The 20,979-nt window shown below is 42.0% G+C and overlaps 1 protein-coding gene across 2 annotated transcripts in view; it reads left to right on the top strand.

Moving 5' to 3' along the window:
• LOC120947246 (broad-complex core protein isoforms 1/2/3/4/5) overlaps window positions 1-20,979 on the top strand; it is an 87,445-nt gene that overhangs the window by 62,271 nt on the left and 4,195 nt on the right. The window contains exon 7 of one of the 2 annotated variants that reach the window (XM_049610101.1): window positions 17,901-20,979. This exon is cut by the window's right edge and continues 4,195 nt beyond it. In XM_049610101.1, the coding sequence (XP_049466058.1) occupies window positions 17,901-18,292 (392 nt within the window). In that variant the 3' untranslated portion in view covers window positions 18,293-20,979. Of the gene's footprint in view, window positions 1-986; window positions 5,110-17,900 lie in introns of those variants that run through there. The other variant, XM_049610092.1, reaches the window with a different exon arrangement.

The following is a 20,979-nucleotide window of genomic DNA, read 5'->3' as shown; positions in this document are numbered from 1 at the left end:
GGCATACTTCGACTGGTTTCACAAAACTAGATATGTAATATAATTAATATTTCTTTCATTGCACAAATGGCGTATCTAGGGTAAAATGTGAAAAAAACGCATTACTACTTAACGGTGCCGTATTCCGATCACTAAATCATACTCTAGATATATCTGGCCACTTGATCATATACGGATATTTCTACTTAGCTTGTGATTTCCCTATCTTTACCACTGTCTCTCTCTCCGTTGTCGTTGTTTTTCTCTATGTAAGAATAACCAACCCCCACTAACAATCCTTCCTCATGTATTTAGACCACCGTACACCACCAGCTATCCCATTTCATCGTTTCATTCCATACGGTTCTTCCTCTTTTAGTCTGAGATATCAACTCTTTCTTCCTACGCAGACACAAGACACAGTGAATTCACTCATACACTTTCATTATACCGATACACACCAACCACACACAACAGGGTGTTTGGAGTGAAGTGTGATAGTCGCACTTCATTATCACACAAACACAAGTGTCATACACAATCTTCCAAATGGCTCCTACTACTACTTCTACTCCAGTGAACTGTTACTACTGCTACTATCATTAACGAACTATAACCACTACTTTAACTCTTATAGTAACTACCACACTTATGATACTTCTGCTATAACCCTTACTACTACCAATAATACTACTACTAATGCTACTACTACCACAACTAAAACTACTTGAACTACTATTAGATGCTACTGGTTACTACTACTGTTACTATTACTATTACCTCTACTATTACTACTACCACTACTACCAAACTGCTACTCGTTTCAAAGCTAAAGAAAAAAACAGCCAAATAAAAAATGAAGCAAAAAAAAAACAACAACAAAACTGGATCCACGCGTGTGACAATCTCATTGTTTTTGTTATCCCTCTTCTCTTCTCTCTCTCTGGTCTTTCTCTCTCTCTCTCTCTCTCTCTCTTCTCTGTGTGTATGTATTATCTTCCCAACAGGCTCCAAGGCCTGGCATATGCGGCTGACCTTTGAACGGCTCTCAGGCGGTTGCAATCTGCATCGGTGCAAGCTTTGCGGCAAAGTGGTCACCCACATACGCAACCATTACCATGTGCACTTTCCGGGCCGCTTCGAATGTCCACTCTGCCGGGCGACCTACACCAGAAGCGATAACCTGCGCACGCATTGCAAATTCAAGCATCCGATGTTCAACCCCGACACCAGAAAGTTCGAAAACATGCTTTCCCCCACGATGGCGTCGCAAGCGGCTGCGGCGGCAGCAGCCATTTCGGCAGCGGCTGCCGCCGCAAACAGCAGCTTCAAGCCCGATTTTTCCACCGCGGCCGCGGTCGCGAACAGCTTCAAGTCGGAGCAGTTCAGCAGCGCGGCGGCAGCGGTTGCCAATTACGCGCTCGGGACCTTCAAGTCCGACTTCCCTCCCATTCCGAACTCGTCCGCGGCGGCGGCTGCGGCGGCTGTAGCGGCGGCGGTTGCCGCCTCCGTCTCTCCGGGCAGCGGCAGCGGCGGAGGTGGAGGAGGTGGTGGTGGTGGTAGTGTCGGAAGCGGTGGCATTGGTAGTAGTAGTCTGGGCGGTGGCGGCGGCAGCGGAAGGAGTAGTAGTGGCGGTGGCATGATCGGTATGCATTCAGTAGCCGCCGGAGCCGCTGTTGCTGCCGGTGGAGGTGTCGCAGGCATGATGTCGACCGGTGCGGGAGTCAATCGAGGAGGAGATGGTGGCTGTGGCAGTATCGGGGGAGAGGTTGGCAGTGTTGGAGGTGGTGGTGGTGGTGGTGGAAGTAGTGTACGGGATGGTAATAACGGTGGCGAACTATCCGACTGATATCAAAGCACACGAGCCGGTACTGAACAATGGGATGCAAAAGACTACTATCGAGATCACGCAGACGATGACCACGACGATGACGATGCCCAACATCAACCCGTTCGACAAACAGCACCACCGCTACCATCCAACAGCACGACGTCCCATCACCTTCACAAGCAGCAACAACAGCAACCCGCATCGCCTCCCATTCTGCCTCCCTTACCTTGTCCACTCCCTGGTAGTCGGGAACGGTGCCTCTATCCGTATCCGTCGGTTCAGTCTCCGCTGTCGTCACCGCCCTTATGGCGCCCAGCTCAGCAGCTCGTGAAAGGTACAGCGGCCACTACCGGTACAGAAAGCTCATCACCGTCCTCCAGAATGGATTACGGGCCGGCGGGAGCGGTATGCTACCCGGGTAGCCGCACTGGCGACATCAGCTGTGCGGTAGCAGCAACCGCCTGGTGGCAGCGGCACAGGCACAGCATCAACTACGCTGATAACAGCAATAGTCGCTATCGCAGCAGCAGTGTGGATGACAGCTCCAATACTGCCGGCAGCGGTACGAACATCGGCATGGCCGCCTCAAAGCGCAACTGTAGCCTGTTTAGCCGCCACAACGCCAGCAGTTGTCTGCGGGATCGTCGCACTGCTCAGCCGCCGATCATTCCACTGTCGACGACCCTATACGGGTGCCGGTCGCTCTGCTCACCATGCGGCAGTAGTTGCAGATGCAGCAGTCGCTCTGCTCTCTCCACTGCTCCGCATCGGAGCTGCATTTGGCGGGGTTACAAACCACTGCCCACAACAACGCGTTCGGACTGGCCGCTAGGACCCCCTTCAGCATCTACCACCGGACGCGCAGCAAGCGAAAGCACTGAATGCCGACAATACCGGCCGCAGCCACCTCATCTTTCACATTATCAACAGCAGCAGCAGCAGCAGCAGCAGCAGCAGCAACGTCAGCAAAAGTACCAGGAACAGCAGCAGCCACGCAGACGGCGACGACGGCAGATGAAACGCTCCCAAGCGGGCATGTGTGAGAAGCGCATTCACGCCTATCCGACCCATGGTGCAGCTGCCAACCTCAATCAGGGCGAGTTGTTGAAAGCCAATAATCAAGGATTCACGAAAGACAGTAACAGTCGTGTAGGCGTCGGCGTTGGCGTCGTCGCTGATAGTGGTGGAGTTTCTAGTAGTAATAGTACCCATCGTACAGGAGGGGGCACTGTCGTCTGTCAGCCGCAGCTCTAGGTTAAGTCGCGCGACATCTTTGCTCTTGCTTTGGCTCCACTCGTACCTTTTGGCGTGGTTGTGTTCGACGGCTCTGCACCTTGCATTCCCCCAACCCCTCTTCTCTCGTCCCCCCCCCCCCAGCGACAAAGCTACACGAAAGCGCACCCTGATTAGTAACTGTCACACTATCTGTGGATTTGTTGTAGTGGTATCTCTGCTTCGTCGCTCACACCTGTCGTATGCGTTTTGAGTGAATCGTTTGAATGGCACTCGTTTTGCCGATAGAGAGGTATGAACGGTTTGATACAGCGTATTAGGATATTGACTGTCGGGATTCGTATGAAGACACCCTTTCCGCTCTGGCCCCCTCTTCCCCCCTTGATGTACATTTACCATTACTTACAGTCGTTGAAGTTGATTGTGTACAGTTTTATAAGAACGCAGCGTCCTAAGTACAGCTCGTAAGGGATCGTTTTTCTCTTTCTCTCTCTCTCTATATATATCTCTCTCTATCTATCTTTTTATTTTGTTATGCTTGTACCTTTCCTTGTGTGTGACCGTACCTTGTTACCACCAACCTGCGCAATCTCTACGTGCATTTAACGCCATACACACTCATACACATCTTCTTTATACCATAATACTCTACTCGCAAAAAGCGCATCACGGCTCCCACTAGCGCTAGTTTCAGTTACGATTGTGTTGCAGTATTTTCTATTTCCCCCAGAATTTTTTGTTAGTTTGTATGGGTACTCAGCAAAAGCATTTTTTTTTTATTCCATTGTTGTTCTACAAGTTGCAAGATTCGTTTTGCGGAGTTGCGGCACATAGCCCGGCTGGAATAGTGACACTTCTCTATTGCTACACATATATTTTCCCTCTAAACTTAGTCTTTACAAACAAAAAAGCCTCAACGTTCGGTATAATTGTTCATATGCATGCGTTGAAATAATAATAGCGGTTTTTTTGTTGTATTTTCGTTGTTTCCGTTGTACTAGAAATGTAATCGAATTAGTAAAGGGCAAGGATAATGAATTGAATACGACCCCAGCTGCGAACTTTAAGCTCAACAGAGGGCACAAATGTGCTTGATCGGCGTATTATGTTGATGATGGGCTTTCCATATTTATAATCCTAATCCACATAACACATCCAGCATCGAATGAAAAGGGTAAGGGGATAAAGGGAGGGGCTTGGGTGCTGTATACGGGGAAGAGCGTGACAGAAAACTCAGCTGTGTTTGATCGGTAGTGTTTGTTGAGGTCGAAGTCGAAAATTTCGGGAAAGCATGTTCTTTGTTCGTTCAAAAACGCAACAACAGCGTAGGTCTGGGGGAAGCACACCTGACAGTGGTACGGTATCTTTATCTAGTCACATATAGTGAACGTTTCCCGAACCGTGTCTACGAGTTTGTTGACACGCAGTCGTTAGAATATTCTACCCAAAACAACCGCCACCGATGCTCCTAAACATACACACGTGTACGCGCTCAGAGACATCATTGTGTGTGTGCACACAGTTCTATTGAATCCTGATTAGTGCTCACGCACACACTCACTAGCTGCCACTCCCTTGTATCATATTGTTTGTATTTAATGTCAGCTGCCAACAACGCCGCTAACCGACTCAGTGTGCAATTAAGCACTCACCTGGTCGAGAACTCACAGCAAAGCAACAGCAGTGCTTGTTGACGTTTTTGGCTAGTAGGAAGAGTGAGTGTGATATTATGTGTGCAATTTTTGAATGAATAGTGACCGGGAGCGGGAATGTCCCAGTAAACCCGACAATTGTGAACTGTGCTTCTTTTTTTGTTTCGTTAAGTCTTGTTTGTATTGTTTTGTATAATATTTTGTGTTTCATTGTTTACGGAGTGACAGATGCAGTTTTCTTTTTAACTCGCAGATCATTATGAATAACACAGGTGCTGTTTACAACCCGAAAGTCTCTCAAACACAGACAGAAACGTGATACAGCGTTTCATCTTTACAGCACATTCCCGAACTGGGTAGGCGAGAGAACAAACGCGTGAGAAAATGAAAGAGAGAGATAGAGAGATAGAGAGAAGAGAAAGAAAAAGAGGAAGAGGGAGATGTAGAGAGTGCAATTTAAAGATTAAATAGAGAGAGACAGAGAAAGACAGAGAGAGACAGAGAGAGAGACAGAGAGAGACAGAGAGAGACAGAGAGAGACAGAGAGAGACAGAGAGAGAGACAGAGAGAGACAGAGAGAGACAGAGAGAGACAGAGAGAGACAGAGAGATACAGAGAGAGACAGAGAGAGACAGAGATAGACAGAGATAGACAGAGAGAGACAGAGAGAGACAGAGAGAGAGACATAGAGACATAGAGAGACATAGAGAGACATAGAGAGACATAGAGAGACATAGAGAGACAGAGAGACAGAGAGAGAAATTATAATTAAATGCGTAAAAAACTACTAAGCTTCTGACGTTTACACCTTAGTGTACTAGATTCAGTTACGATTAGAGGTCATGCTTATGGGAAAACGAAAATGTTTGGTGTTGTTTGGCTCTGCTTATGGCGACTTTGAGGCCTTTCTGATCATGGGCTCATAAATTTGACACACAGTTTATACCATATCATGCAAAAAAAGCAAAAATAGTTCAATTCTTGAAAATTATTAAAATTTAAAATTACCAACGTTTATGTTTGTCTGTTTTTTGTGTGCTTACTTTCCGATAATTTCACGGACGATGAAGCTCACTTGGTTGACGATTTATTTTTTATAGCCGTTCAGGCCAAATACTGTTAGTTCTGGAGTAGTAGTTCTGGAGTATAATTCACGGTTCTTGCTAATTCTTGAGAAGCAATTGTTCCCCAAAAAGCTTTCATTTTTCAATGCGACCCCATTCACAAGCCAAACCACTCGTCGGAAAGATACAAACGTTAAGCAAAAGACCTCTTCTGTAGCATGCATTTCTTTACTTAAAAAAAAAACGGGTAGATATATAGGAAGGGAGCGCACCTTCTTTTTTGTGATCATATTTTTCTTCTTCGTAAACATGTGATCCGTAATGGCATTACTGCAAAACTCTGGCAAAGGTAGTAAGGAGGAGGAGAGAGTTTAATGAAAAGTGGTGAATGTGCGGGAGTGGTTATAGCAACTGGAAGAGTTACTCCAGGGATGTGTAACTCGGGAATAGTAGGCAAAGTAATTATTTTATAAAACAAAACAACAACAAAAATGGTTTTGGTTGGGAAAACAGCGCACACAACTGAAAATAACCGATTGCACTATACTAGGGCTAGTGACGACGGTACGTTCCTTCTGCTTTAAAACTCAACTACCCTCTCATTTTCACCTTCTTCTATTATACTTCGCCTGCAATTGCTCCCCCCCCCCCCCCCCACCACTGTTCTCTCGGTTAGAGTTGTCAATCATGTCGAAGCATTCCTTGTTGGTATTCCGATTTGGGAGCATAGGTCGAACCTTGGGATAGTGCGAAGAATTGTGCAAGTAGCAAGAAACAAAATGAGACGCTGGCACGAAACAAAGCCTAAGTAAGGGACACGGAAAACCAGTAGAAATGGCCAGAATAGAAATGTAAACTGTTTACTAACAAATATTGCAAACGCAGCACCAATGCCAGTTACACGCGAATGCTTGGAGAATCACGCGTCCATACTCCTTCCCATAGTGCATAATATTTTTTGTTCTATTTTTGCTCTAGTTTTGTGTACTCTCAGATTAGTGTGTGTGTGTGTGTGTCTGTTCGTTTCATCGACTGTCTGTGTGTGTGTGTGTGATGATGATGATGAATGAGTACACCGTTGAATGATATTGTCTGTAAGTATTCCTTTGCCATGTATATGTATTTGGAAAGTGTATGTATACATCGAGCGCGCGGAGTATTTAAGTGTTTAGACCCGACACGCATACCGACATCTCATTACTCGTAGGCCAGGGCGTTTTAATTTACCAGTATATCGAAACCTTCTAATGATGTGCAATATCAAATCACAGTTTTTATGTTATTTATGTTGAATTCTCTGAATGGAATTCCCTGATATTCCTTTTTTTATTATTAAAACGATTAATTAATTAACTAATTATGCTTTACCGATCTACTCAACCTCTAACCCGCTAAGTGGTGGTTATCAAAAGAAAAAGAAGAAAAAAGCTTAAAAAAACCGGCATCTGATTGGAAATTTACCTTACATTTTCTTTACATTTGTAATAGTTATTGTTTTTTTTCTGTATAGGTTTTTATTCTGTTTATTTTTTACAATTTTTTACTAAGTACGCGCGAGTTTATATCTATAAAAAAAAAAACCATATGTATGATTAACTTAAAAGTATAACGTACTACCTCATTTTGTATGGTTGTATTTAAATGTACAGAACTTATCGGCGGGGGTACTTTACTTCCCCTTTTTACCTTTACTTGCATCCTTTAGTTTCCTTTTGTTGAGAGTTTGTTGTTATTTGTTTGTCGCTATCTTCTGTTTGTTTCATTATTATTATTTTTTTTCTTTAGTCAATCATCAATCTCAGAGAGCTTTTTTATATGTCTGTGTAAGCGTGTTTTTTTACACTTTCATCCCGTCGGTGAAATCTGTCGTATTGTTATTACTTTTACGTTAGTATGTTTTTGGTTGCTCTTTTTCGTTGAATTATTTTTTTTTTTAATATATTGTATGTTTGATTAAACCGCTTAACGATATTACTTGTGGGATGCTGCGTCTGGAAGATTTATCCCTTGTGATGAAAGAAAGGGAACGAGGCAACGGTAAAGAAATTTGGAAGGTCATTACTTCACGTTTCAAAGGTGCAGCGTAAGAGAGAAACAAATCTGTAAAAGCAACAAAACAAACGCGAAAAGCTTGTTTTACTAGTCTGTATTAATGTTTAGAGTTTACACGAGGCCAAACTGCACATAACTCACCCCCCCCCCCCCCCCCCCCCCCCCCCGCAAAGCCTCTCCATTATTGGCCGGCACTCAAAACTGCAAAGGAAGAGGTATAGCAATTGTACTGTGTTCGATTGGGTATTGTCTAGCTTAAGATGATGTGCAAGGTCCAGCACAAGCAGTAAAAGAGAAGGAACAGGGAAAATGAAGCAGCGGGCGCCAAGCTGTCTAATACTCCAAACTCTTGCAACGTAGTTAAGATGGTTATTGTTCTTTTGTTTTGCGGTATGTTTTTTTTTTGTTATCGCAAACGAATGCCTAATTTATTAGCCGCTCCCGAGCATAGGTTAGATTGAGTTTAGCAGCACCTCTGATGATTACATTTGGTGCAAAAAAGGAACCAGACAAAAGAAAATCAAGAGTCTGCTAAACGATAGCGCAAAAAGAAGAAAATTGAATACAATATTACAATAAATACCCTTACAACCGTCAAAGTTAGCTTACTGTTTCAATTCGATCAAGATACCTGCGCCCACAGGTTAGAGTTTGTAATAGTGTGTACAGTTTTTATTTGCACAGCATGAGATCGCACAAAAGAGAGCGAGAAAGAAAGAGAAAGAGCGAGAGGGGGGAGGGGGAGGAAAAGAGGGGCTTTTTTTTGTTTGTAGCAAGAGTATTATGTCTGCTTGCAGTTTTGCTCGAAAAACGTTAATTTTTAGTATTGCCACTCAGACAAGGATGCATTTTTGAAGATGCAGATCGGTTCTTCACTCCCTTTGCAAATCCCTTTTCCTCTTGTACCGTACTCTTTTCTCTCGATCGCTTTCTCGTTCTCTTCGCCACATACATGCAGTGATTGTGTTTTTGTTTTTTGTGTCTTCTCTATAATTAATCTCATTAATGCCGTAGCGTGTAACTTAACTTAAATGCAGTAAAATATGCTGTCGCTTAGATCTGCCAAGAAACACATATAGGAAAGCTAACATCGCACCATATCTCTCACTCCTCGTCGCGTTATGTTTCTTTCTATTGCGTGTTGTTTTTTTTTGTTTATTTAAATACTACTGTATGTGTGTGTGTTACAGCTTAAGTCGGTGAAAAGACTCATTTAGCTAATTTCAGTGCAATGATGGCAAGATCATGAACGCACACATCATGGTCAAGCCAAACGGGTAATGCATTTAATGGTTTAGAAAACAAGCTCCACAAAGATAAGGATGGGAGGGTGGGAGGGTGAGTGGGGGGTAGTGTGTGCACAAAGCACCTTCGTTTACAGTGCGCAGAGCCAGGGAAAAGGGGATTGGGGGTGATTGTATTAGCTAAAATGAATCGAATGACGTAATGGAAGCAAAAACAAACACACACACACACAAACGTCACAGAACACGTGGTGATGACACGTGGTCATTTACGGCAAGGGAACTATTCTGTTCTGTAACGTTGCATTGTAGGATGTAGGATATTTGTTGCTCTTCTTGCTCAATCCTTCTTCCCAACGCTCCCCCCCCCCCGCCCCTTTCATTCACACGTCCACTTAGAAATGCCTCCCTCAATATAATATAAGGACGGACACAAGGGCAGGCGGCGTGTATCCTGTAAGACAATGTACTAAGCAACACGAAGAAGAAAAAAAAACATCCAACAATAGCTGTAAGTGTGTGTTGTAAGATTGACATGTCTGTATGTGCGCGCGCGTGTGTATGTGTTGTGTGCGAGTGTGTATATGAGTGTGGGTCTCGTCTGCGCCGGGCTGTCGTGTCCGCACTTGTCCGCTTCAATCACCGTTACTCCTTCAACTATAGTCCCACACTCCCACGCGCCCTCCACCCGTTCCTCTCATACTCTGAGCTTCCGTGTAGCCTTACACATTAGGGACTACTCGTGTACTACGTGCAATAATCGCTATTTATGTTTTACAAAATCCGCTCAGTTGGTTAAGCTACACTACATGGGAGACGGGGAGAGAGGGAACACAGGGGAAGGAGAGGGGGAGAAGTGTAGAAGAGACTCCCGCGCGCCTCCCCCGAAAACAATCGAGATTGTGCAAATTGTAGGAGTTTGTAAGGGGAAAAAGAAACCAAGCGGTGATTATCAATGGAGATATAGGTGCCGTGGGGTGGTTAGCAGTGCGCTATGGAAGGGAACGGGATGGGGGAGAAAACTTGGGAGTAAACCTCTCCCACCCTTCCGACCGACCGCGCCCACAGCCACAGTCTTTACTTCCCAATGTGTACCAGCGTGTGTGTGTGTGTGTGTGAACACATTTACTTTTAATCTCTAAACTCTAGTGTTCGGATTCTTATATTTAATGTTTATCATTGTTCTTGTTATTATATCCTTCGTTCCTCGTTTTCTTTCCGCCGGTGTGTAATTGAATCTTACCTGATGTAAACATAGCAATGATGGTAACAAAAAAAAAAGTTAAAATTAAATCGAGAATAAAACAAACGTGAAGCAGCAGCAGCACTAAATTGAAAAATAAATGGGATGTAACAAATGAAAACGAAAAAAAAAAAATAAGAAGAGAAATTGGAAAAACGCTACTCCCATACAAAAAGTAATAACAGCAGATATGTAAAGCGGGGAAATAAAGGCTCAAAACCACACACAAAGAAGAGAAGTGGAAAAAAAAGAATACAAGTAAAACAAACCGAAAGGGGGGAAACATTGCAGAGGAAACGGAGGGAGGAAAAAAACTAAAATCCTATTTGTTATAATTTATACTAAAATAATTTATATTTGATGACTAAAAGACTTAATAAAACAAAGGCAAAGAAAAAAAAACACAAATATCGTTACACGTATCTCTTTCTGTCGTTTGTTCATACGGGTGTTTGCGTTGTTTTTGTGTTCGTATAATTGTTGGGTTTCACTTTCAAGTAAACGTACGTTAATGGTGTCGTGATTTTCGTTACTGTGTTGGCCACACTAAAGTTTAATCGTATCGGGCCGCAAAAGAAATAAACGGGAAGAAGAAGAAGAAGAAGAAGAGAGAAGCAAGGAAGGAAGCAAAATGTAGTTCGAAAATCACATACGTGTAAAATACATCGAAACGAGTCAAAACTAACATTTCAAAGTGCAAAGAGAAAGCTCTCTCGGTGAAATTAAAATCCACGCGTGCCTGCCGACATAAAGCAACTAACCGGCTAATGGGTAGTTAGTCGGCAAGGGTATGGGAAAACAACACCCAACGGGACGAGCGTTATTTGCAGCTACTAATTGTCGATCATTCGAGAGATGCACACGACGTCTGTAAACGATTGTCATTAAAACACGCTGAGTGAGTGTGCGAGGGACAGAGAGGGAGAGAGAGAGAGAGAGAGAGAGACAAAGACAGATGGTATATTTAGTATTTTATCGATCGTCCTTTTCATGTCAAAAGATCGTTGCTACTATACTCTCCTCTCTATTTTCACGCAAAGAGTTACCGTAAAGCCGTGCTCATTGGGATGTCGTGGGGTTACTTTGCTGGGATGTCGTGAGTTCCATGCTTTTGCGTTTGTGTTGTCACCATACGCTTACTTAGTGAATTGAAACGTCGGTGTTCCTGGTGTGTATGGTTTTGTTTTATTGAATCCTTACCGTAAAAATCGGAGTTTTTTTTTTAGTATTCGTATGTTTTGGCTTAGAATATTGCGATTTTATTGAAGTGATTCCACAAAATTGTTTTCATAACGTAGCGTTCGAAAACACGTTAACTGAGTGTATCTGTAAGTTCACAGCGAGGTCGCTCACTGAGCTTAGTGTGTGTATGTGTGTACGTATGATGTGACCTAAATGATGTGAGTCGTTGTTTTTCTGTATTAAGCAATATTCGTAACTTAGGCAAATATATACAAAATACGTTTAGCTTTGTTATGCTCGGATTACTTGAGGCCGTGAAACTGGTTTAATAAGTGTACTTGGGGGGGCTTCAAAGTTGCGTATTATTAGTAACACATGTGCATCGTTAAAGGTTGTTTTCGTTTGTCACATGGTTTGGTTTGTACAGCATTCTCGTTAAACACTGATTAATCATAAATCCTTTAGGAATAAGAAGAAAAGAACAAAAAAAAACCGAAACAAAATCGTACTATCAATTGTATCGGTCTACCAAGCAAGATCTACCAAGCAAGTCACCTGCATTTGCACCTGCAGATATATATATTAGGCAGTTAAATTTGTAATTTATTAAAACATCTAGCTTTTTTTGTCGATAAGATACCAATGCCTTAACACCTTCTACTTCCGTGCAAACCTACTCTCTTTCTAGTGGTACTTAATTGTAACAAACTTTGAACGAATGTAATGAGTTATTCATTGCGCCGCTTTTCATTTGATGGCTTTCTGTGAAATTATATATATATCTCCCTCTTTCTCTTTATCTCTCTCTCTCTCTCTCTCTCTCTCTCTCTCTTCTCAATTTTATTCCTAAGCATATACATTTATAATATATATATACATAGTTATTTTTTTCTATTACTTTTTCTCTCTTCACATTATCTTTATCTGTAACGTTGAGATTATGTTTGAGTAAACTAGAAAGCCAACGCCGTACCATTATGCACCTGTTCTACACGTTTATAACAGACGAAAGTTGATCTCCTCTCATCCTGTCCCAGCTATGCATAGTATGCCTTCCAAAAATCTTCGGCCGCGCTAGCGGAGAGAGGTAAAAGTACTAGCACACTTCAATCCTCTCTGCTGTGAACGTGTTTTTATCGATAAGCTGTGATACATTTGGAATGGGGGGGGGGGGGGGGTCCCCCTCTTCTATGTAACATTTGGTCATCGTCTTTTCCTTCTGGGGAACAGTTGGACAATTGTATTCTTCTAACGGTTCCATGGGTGTGTGGCTGCAGGATGAGAGTAATGGCGCACATCAGCGTACGGATGCATCTTAGTGTTTGTGTTTGTCTATCATCTCCAATACTAACGTCTGGATTGATCAGCTTCTGTTGGTTCGATGTTGTCGAATCATTTTATCAGTTCTCTTTTACTCCTTTCTAATCTATTTTGATCTGAGCATTAAATTTCATAGCTTGTTTTAACATAATGTTTTGTGCCTATTATTGCTTATCTTCAATTCAATCTTACAATTTTCTTTTTTTCAGTTGGGGTCACATTTTACACCTTTCCATTTTTTTGTTTTTACCTTGCATTGCTGGTATTCTTTTCTCATTGCTTTCATTTAACTTTGCCAAATTGTCGTATGTGATTTGCGACTGTCAATTTTTTTTTTGTTCTATTTCGGCTCTGTATTTTTGTACTTTTACTTCTTAAAATTGACTCGCTGACTCAAGTTTTGGAACACGGGTACTACTTTCTATACTATTTCCGCGAAGTTCTTGTACTTTTTTATGCCTGTCGAATTTCAAATAATCTCTCTTTTTATCTGCCCATCTGACATGAATGCTCTTGACAATTTTATTCCGTCTCTCTTATTCTCTCTCTCTCTCTCTCTCTCTGTCTCTTTCTCTTTCTCTCTCTTTCTCTCTCCCTCTCTTCCTGTTGTACGCTCGAACTCTGTTCTTCTTTCTCCTTTATGTCGCCAAGTACTCTCTGAGTTATCGTAATGATTCGTTGTATTGAAATCAGCTTAGTCTTTGAATCTTTCTTGTTCTGGACCCATTCCTTTGTCCTTGCATTATCTCTTTTGCTCTCTTTATCTCTCTGTCCCTCTTCCTCTCACTTTTCTCTCTTCTCTCTGGCTCTTTCTCTACTCCTCTCTCTCTCTCTCTCTCTCTCTCTCTCTCTCTCTCTCTCTTTCTCTCTCTCTCTCTCTCATTCTCTTTTTCTCTCACACACATTTAATATAATAAAGTAATTCTTACTATATATAACTACTTTATTAGTATTTTTTTCGCTCAAATCACATATTCTATTTCGCTCTCAATCTGGCTGTTTCTCTCTTGCCCTAAATCTCAGGTTGTTCCCTTGGCGCTCTTATTTCTCTATAACTCTCTCACACACACACTCTTTCTCAATCTTTTTCATACTATACGTGCATCTCTCTTCTTTTTCTTCTTGTTCAACTTCTGCTATTCGTACCTACTACTACTACACTACTACACTATTACTACTTCTACTACTACCACTTCTTCTTCTTCCTCGTATCTCTCTCGTCACTCTCTTTCTCTATCTCTCTATTTCCTTGCTTTATCTCACACACACGCGCGCGCACTTTGTTTTGAGAAAAAGAAAAAAAAAACATAAAGTAAAAAAACAACAATCGCTCTCTTGTTCTGTTACCAAGCCACTTCTTTGTGTGTGAGAGTGTCAGTCATCTCTTTCTATCTTTTCTCTCTCTCTCTTCTCTCTCTCTCTTCTCTCTTCTCTCTCTCTCTCTCTCCTGCTGCCCTATATCCTGATTACACTTCCAGAGCTGAAGACCTATCGCATTGCGCAGATATTCGAGAAGGTGAACTCCCTGGACGAGCGAAAGCGGTGCCTGCTGTGCGGGAAGGTTGTGTGCAACGTGCGCAATCATTACTACGTGCACTTTCCCGGCAAATACGCCTGCAGCCTGTGTACCGCGGTTTACACACGCAGCGATACGTTGCTCATGCACTGCCGCTCCAAACATCCTGAGTTGAATGTGTGAATGTTGTGGCATCGATTCACGGGCGAACGCTGAGGGCTCCCCCACTTCTCCCTAGACTCGCCACCATCGCGCTGGTTGTTTGTCAGAAACAGACCGTGCGTATCGGGGGGTTTTTTTTTTATTATTGCCAATTGCATTGCCAGGATAAGCCTACATTTACCTCTTATGCTCCAACCCCCTTGAACCCCATGCCCGGCCCCCCCCCCCCCTGCCATCTATCTCCCTTGTTCTTCCGATTGTTGGTTCTGGTTGGGAATGCGATCTTCTGCTTCGTTCCGACGACTCTCCGGTGCCTGTGAGTGATTGAGTGATTGATGATCTAGGTGATGAAATAATTGTATATAAAAACAAACAAACAAGAGATTTGTCCATCAGCAGGCCAGCTAGACTGCAGCTGTATGCCTAGTATGTTATGATTAGAGGAAGATCTCTTTGGAGTTTGAAAATGTACTTACTGTGGGGTGTCGAGAGACTCATTTGCGAGTGAATCGACATTTCCTCACGATCTTGTAGAGTTAAATGCGCTTGCTTTTCCTGAAAGCCTTCGGGATCAAAAGCTGGCATGAGACAGACCATGCAACATACGCCATTATCTGTTCCGTTTAACTTGTGTGTGTCATATTGGGTTTGAATTCTTCTCATTCTGTGTAGATAAGAGAGTGATGTTTAAGTCGTACTAAAAGCTCAAAGTTATTCTGTTTATTATCAAAATCTTGTTGCATCTGGTTTTAACTCTAAATGATGTACTCAATCTCTGTCTCTATTTCACTCTCTCCTCTATTTCTCTCTTTCTACTTCTCTCTCTCTCTCTCTCTCTCTCTCTTTCTCTCTGTCTTTCTCTCTCTCTCTCTGTTTCTCTTTTTCTCTATCTGTTTCCTCATAATATCCTTGTCACTTATGTCATATTTTTATTTTTAGGTTGTATGAGTGTTGTGTTTTATTACAATTCCTTTACATCAATTTCATTCTTTCTCTCTCCTCTCTCTCTCTCTCTCTCTCTCTCTCTCTCTCTCTTCTTCCTCTCTTTCTTCCTCTCTATCTCGCTATTTCGCTCTTTCGCGATTTTTATATATTTCTCTTTTTTAAATAACTCTATATTTCTATCTACTCCTTGCCTTTCGATGGTTCAAGTAAATGGTCTCCCTAAATACCATCTTTTTCGCTACTTCTTGGTTTTATTTTTAACAAAAAATTTAACTTCCTATACCTTGCTTCCCGTTGTTTTTGGCTTGTTTGACAAAATAGCCTCTTATATCACCTTCTTATACAACTTCCTTTTCGCACTATGCTTCGGACAATCCTTTATTCGGTCTAATTAATTCATTGCTAACACTACTGTGCGTATGTAATGACATTTGAACTAACACACTCACCAAAGGCTGGTCCAATCCAGTTTCATTTATTTGCATACCTTCTGCTTTAATAAAGTTTAACTTATCTAGGTTCTCCTCACTTTCACGCCTGATACCGTACTTGATGATACTCCGTGCGTTTATTGGTCGTGTTTTATTGTTTAGTCCTAAATATTTTTTTTTTGTTAAATCATGCACGGTTTCATACATCTAGTATAATTTCATCGCATTTTCATTTTAAATATTGTTTTATAATCTTACTACCACTTGCTAACCCTGTCCAATTATCGTGTCCCAGCTTTATTTTAAGTATAGTGTAAGTTTGGTATTATTCTCGTGATTGTTGACATCATACCCCATTATTACGCAAACTTTCTTACACAGCAAGAAACTCATCTTTCCCTTCGTAGTTACAAATTTGGTATATTATTCAATTTGTGCAAGATTTTGTTTTAACATGCACGGAATGCACTCTGCGTAAGAAGCAATTGCTAACAGTATAGTAGTATAACTTGAACAGTGTCAAGAAAGAAAAAGATGAATAAAGCAAAACGAGCGAAAAAAAAGGAGAGAGAAATAAGAGAGGGGTGAGGGGATAGATTACGAGGAGGTAGAGATGGAAATGACAACATGGTTGGGTGATGATATCTTTCCATATCTTCTATCCTTAGCTCAGCATCGTGTTATCCGTTTTGCAGGTTCAGTTTGCTTAGCTTTTGACTTAGTCAACGACGCTAAACTTGTGTTTTGTTTTCTAGCGAGATATTGAACTCCAATGCCTTCCGTTCTCTTTCTCAACTGCACTATACTGCAGTGCCCCCTCGGTGTGTGTCGCTAGACACTTTCCCCTAGTAAGCTTTCTGCAAACGCGGCTCAGTTTTATCCCTTCATATTTGGTCTCTCGCTCTCTTCTTCGCTATTTCCATCTTTTTCTCTCTCACACAAAACTGTACTACTGTAGTAATACTATCTGCCAGTCAATCAGCCATGATTCACTCTGCTTTGTCACTTCATCGAAGTATGATATGTTTATCCAAATTTTGTTTAAATACAAATTATTAAATGAAAAGATTATTTATGATCGACGTTTTTTTTTCAAAGAGAAATATTTGACGAAAGCAACAGCAGCAAAATAAAACAAAACAATCAACATTTACAAATACAAATGTGGTTAGTGTGTTTAGTTTACATCTTCATGAAATAAGAGTACTTTCTCCCTGTCAAATTAGAAAAAGATTTCATTAAAGTTATAAAAGAATCAGCGTAGAAAAGATTAAAAAACAAAAACAATACAACAATAAAACAAAGCAGAGTGAATGCACGCGAGATTGCTTATATCCTGATAATTACGTGCTGTGTTGTATACCATTTCATCTTTGTTAGTGTTTTGTTGTTAACTACTTTCATTTTCTGTTTTAGTGTTTCGTTATGTCCTCTTACGGTTTCTGCAACATTCTCCGATGTGTTTTACTTTTTTCTCTGTAATCTTTTCAAACATTTAATAAATTCAATCCGCCCTCTATCCACCCAGCCCACTGCCCAATACCTAGACCTTATCGCATCCTATGTAATTCTCTTTCTATCTCTTTCTCTCTTCTCTTCTCTTCTCTTCTCTTTTTTGTTTTGCTCTCTTTCTCTCTATTTCTCTCTATCTCTCTCTCTCACTCTCTCTCTCTTTCTCTCTGTCTCTCTCTCTTTCTCTCACTCTATCTCTCTTTCTCTCTATTTATCTTTCTTTCTTTCTTGCTCTCTCTCTCTTTTTCACTCTTTTCCACTCTTTTCCACTCTTTTCTAATTTTTTGAATCTCTGAAATCCCTTCTAAATGTTTACTAAAACAACAAAAAATCCTGCTAACAACACTCCTCCAACTTCAACTACCTCACCCGTCTCAAATTCTCCTTCTACTTACCCCCCCCCCCCATCCACTCCCCCCTCTCCTCTCCTCCTCATAATGGGACGGTATGAAATGGTCTCTCCGACCCGGTTGATCACGTTGCGCTGTTTTGCCCATCGGTGTGTTCTCTGTTCCTTTCTCTTGTCGGTTGCAGGGCCGGGGGGAGGTGGAGGTGGCAGTCGGTACGAGCATCACTTGTCACGGCACGCCAGCAGTATCCTACCATCCAGTCTTGTCTCGTCGCCCGACGGTACCGATCTGCCGCACCACACGCATTATCAGCTGCACCATCAGATGTCCTACCATAACATGTTCACGCCGTCGCGGGAGCCGGGCACGGCCTGGCGCTGCCGCTCGTGCGGCAAGGAGGTCACCAACAGATGGCACCACTTCCATTCGCATACGCCCCAGCGCTCCCTCTGCCCGTACTGTCCGGCGTCCTACAGTCGAATCGATACCCTGCGATCGCACCTCCGGATCAAGCATGCCGATCGGCTCAACGCGCCCAAGTTTAGCAACCCCCCGAACTGCAAGCTGCCGATGTAAGCAGGGTTGGGGTTGGGAGCGCGCTGCTGCCTGCCTCCAGCGCGCGTGTGTGTGTGTGTCTGTGGACCATTCCCCCTCCCGTGGCGGCGAGCAGACGCGTACCTCATCCACCACCACACTACAGAGATTACCCATCTTGAGTTACCCGATCGTCAGTGTTGTCAAATATGTTTTTTTTTTCTGTTTTCCTTCGTTTCTCGGTGCTTATTTTTATACTTTTTGTTTTGTTTTCTAAATTGTGTTTCGCTTTGTGGCTTTGAGTGCCGTTACTACTACCGCCAGCGAGAGAAAGAGATAGAGAGAGAGAAAGAGAAGGAGGAAACAGCCCCTGCTCCCCCGGCGGAGCGTAAATTTTGTAGCTCATTGCATTACGGGGCGGAGCTAACTCCGCACTGTAACACTCATTACGTAGCTCTTTCAAACTCCTGAGGTGAGGTCTTCAACGGAAGGTTTCTACTTAGCTTACCAAGCAGACAAATTTGAGTGCTTTCATCGGGTGTGTAAATGTGAGGTACACGCAGCGAGGCAAGGGTGTGAGTGGATGGATAGTGGTGTTGCGGTGTGTATCTGTGCGAGAGAGTTGCTTTGTAACGCTACCACCAACAAACAGTAGTTTCGTTTTAGGTTGTTGATTGTTACTTGTTTTGTGCCTTTTTGTAATTCTTTGTATTGTTTTTCTTATTCTTTTTTTCACTTTCATGATTCTTTCACTTTCATTGATCTCTCTTCCTTCTCTATACTTCCCTTTTCTGCTCTATATCGCAACTTTTTAGTGATCATTTGAACAGTATAGTCTTTTCCCCCCATAAATGGCGCATATGTACGTATAGTTATATTATTTTTTCGATTTCATGAACATCACTCTCTATTCTACCTTTGTCTATCACTCTCCACTTCCTTCTTCTACTGTGTTTTGTAAATTGTTGAGCGTTGTTTTACAACGCAACAAGTAACCTGTAAGCAACAATTTAAAGCTCAAATACTCACAGAGACGCACCATCACTCACGTATTACGCTCTCATTCTTCCATTTGTTGCATTTAAATTACTTTTGCACCACTTTTGCCCCGTCTTTTCGCAAAATGTACCAAGAAAACGGTTTGAATTTCGAGAATTTAGATGCTTCGTAATCTCTAAAGCACTATTCTACCACTGAACTGGGAGCGGGACAACCGGTCCAAGCTTGTGAAACGAAGAAACAGTGAATTAAAGGTTCGAATTATTAGTGAAAACGATTGGAATATGTTTCGTGCTTCCCTGTCAGTTCTTTAGTAGTGTTGGGTTTCCAGTTCCTGTGCCTTAATTTTCTATGACGACCTCTAAACGATTGCGATAACTCCCTCTCTCTTCTTGATGGTGAAGATTGAATAAATTGGGAAATTAAATTACACTAACGGAGCGTGGCATTGGATTGCATTTTGTACAGCACTTATCAGTATAAGGAACGTCAGTATTGGTCACTATACTGTAAACCCCAGGTCATTGGCTTAAATTATCTTTTCTTCCCAAGTTCGTTGAAATATCAATCCTAACCTGGCAATGCTGGTAACAGTTGGTAACCGGGTGTAGTTGAACAGTCCATCGCTTAGCGGTGGTTCGATGGTAATTTGTTATGTATGTCCTGTACAAGTAATTTCATTCTATTGGGCGATTGATATCGATTGAAGAGAAAGAGGCAATTGTATTGTTTTTTTTTGAATAAAGAAGCAGATGATAGATAAAGAGTGACAAGGAGAAAGAGAAGAAAAATATTGCCCAGAGCTATCTTTATCATCCCTACTGTACCAACGCTAGTCTCCAACACCTAACAAGAAGAATTTGGTGATGACGCACGGTGACGTAATCGGCTTTATTGTGCAGAGAATGTCAAGCAATCGATATGTCATGTGTCAACTGTGTTAGCCTTGCTTACTTTGGTTGTTATATTTTTGGCAATTTGGTAATACCAAAAAACAAAAAAACAACCTCATTTTTTGCGGTGTGCTTCTTCCACACGTGCCATATCGGGAGGTATGTTGAATATATATATATGTATAAAAAAGACTCAAATCACACCGGGGGAGATGAAACATTTCACCAGAAGAGTTCCTTTGACATGCCTGGCTTCCGGATGATATAGTACACGGGAAGAGAGCAGATAGTGGGAACTCTTGGGTTCCCACAGTAAGAAATCAAAAGATTAAAAAAATCAACAGTGTTGCATACAAATTTCTCATTCACACAACCGGGCGTTGTGCGCGTGTACTATGTCTTAAGGCGTTAGCAGCTTTGTTTTTTGTTAGTACATTTAAGTAGACCCATTATGTTTTCTTTCAACGTCTTTTCTACCTTGTCCTCTATCTCTGTCTCTTTCTCTGTCTCTATCTCAAAACGTTACGTTCAAACACACACACACATAATTGCGCACGGATATGGTGTTAAACTAGCGTGTAAGGATTTTTAAGCGAAGAATCTCATTCAGCAGTGGTATGTACATGTATGTATGTGTGTTGATGGGTGACGTATGTTTTTTGTTTGTTTATCACCCATTTTCAGTATTTGCTCAATGGTGTTCTAATGTCAGCATTAGATGGCAATGATAATGATTTACAATGTTGCGTGTATAGATGTTTTTTATCCAAGGATTCGCTACGAAAACGTGTCATTGTTTGCTGTTGGTTGAAGTTTTTAACTCGAGACTGTACACTT

This window comes from Anopheles coluzzii, chromosome X (genome assembly GCF_943734685.1).
Source record: "Anopheles coluzzii chromosome X, AcolN3, whole genome shotgun sequence".
NCBI classification, from domain to species: Eukaryota; Metazoa; Arthropoda; class Insecta; order Diptera; family Culicidae; genus Anopheles; species Anopheles coluzzii.
This window is presented reverse-complemented; position numbering and strand designations above follow the sequence as displayed.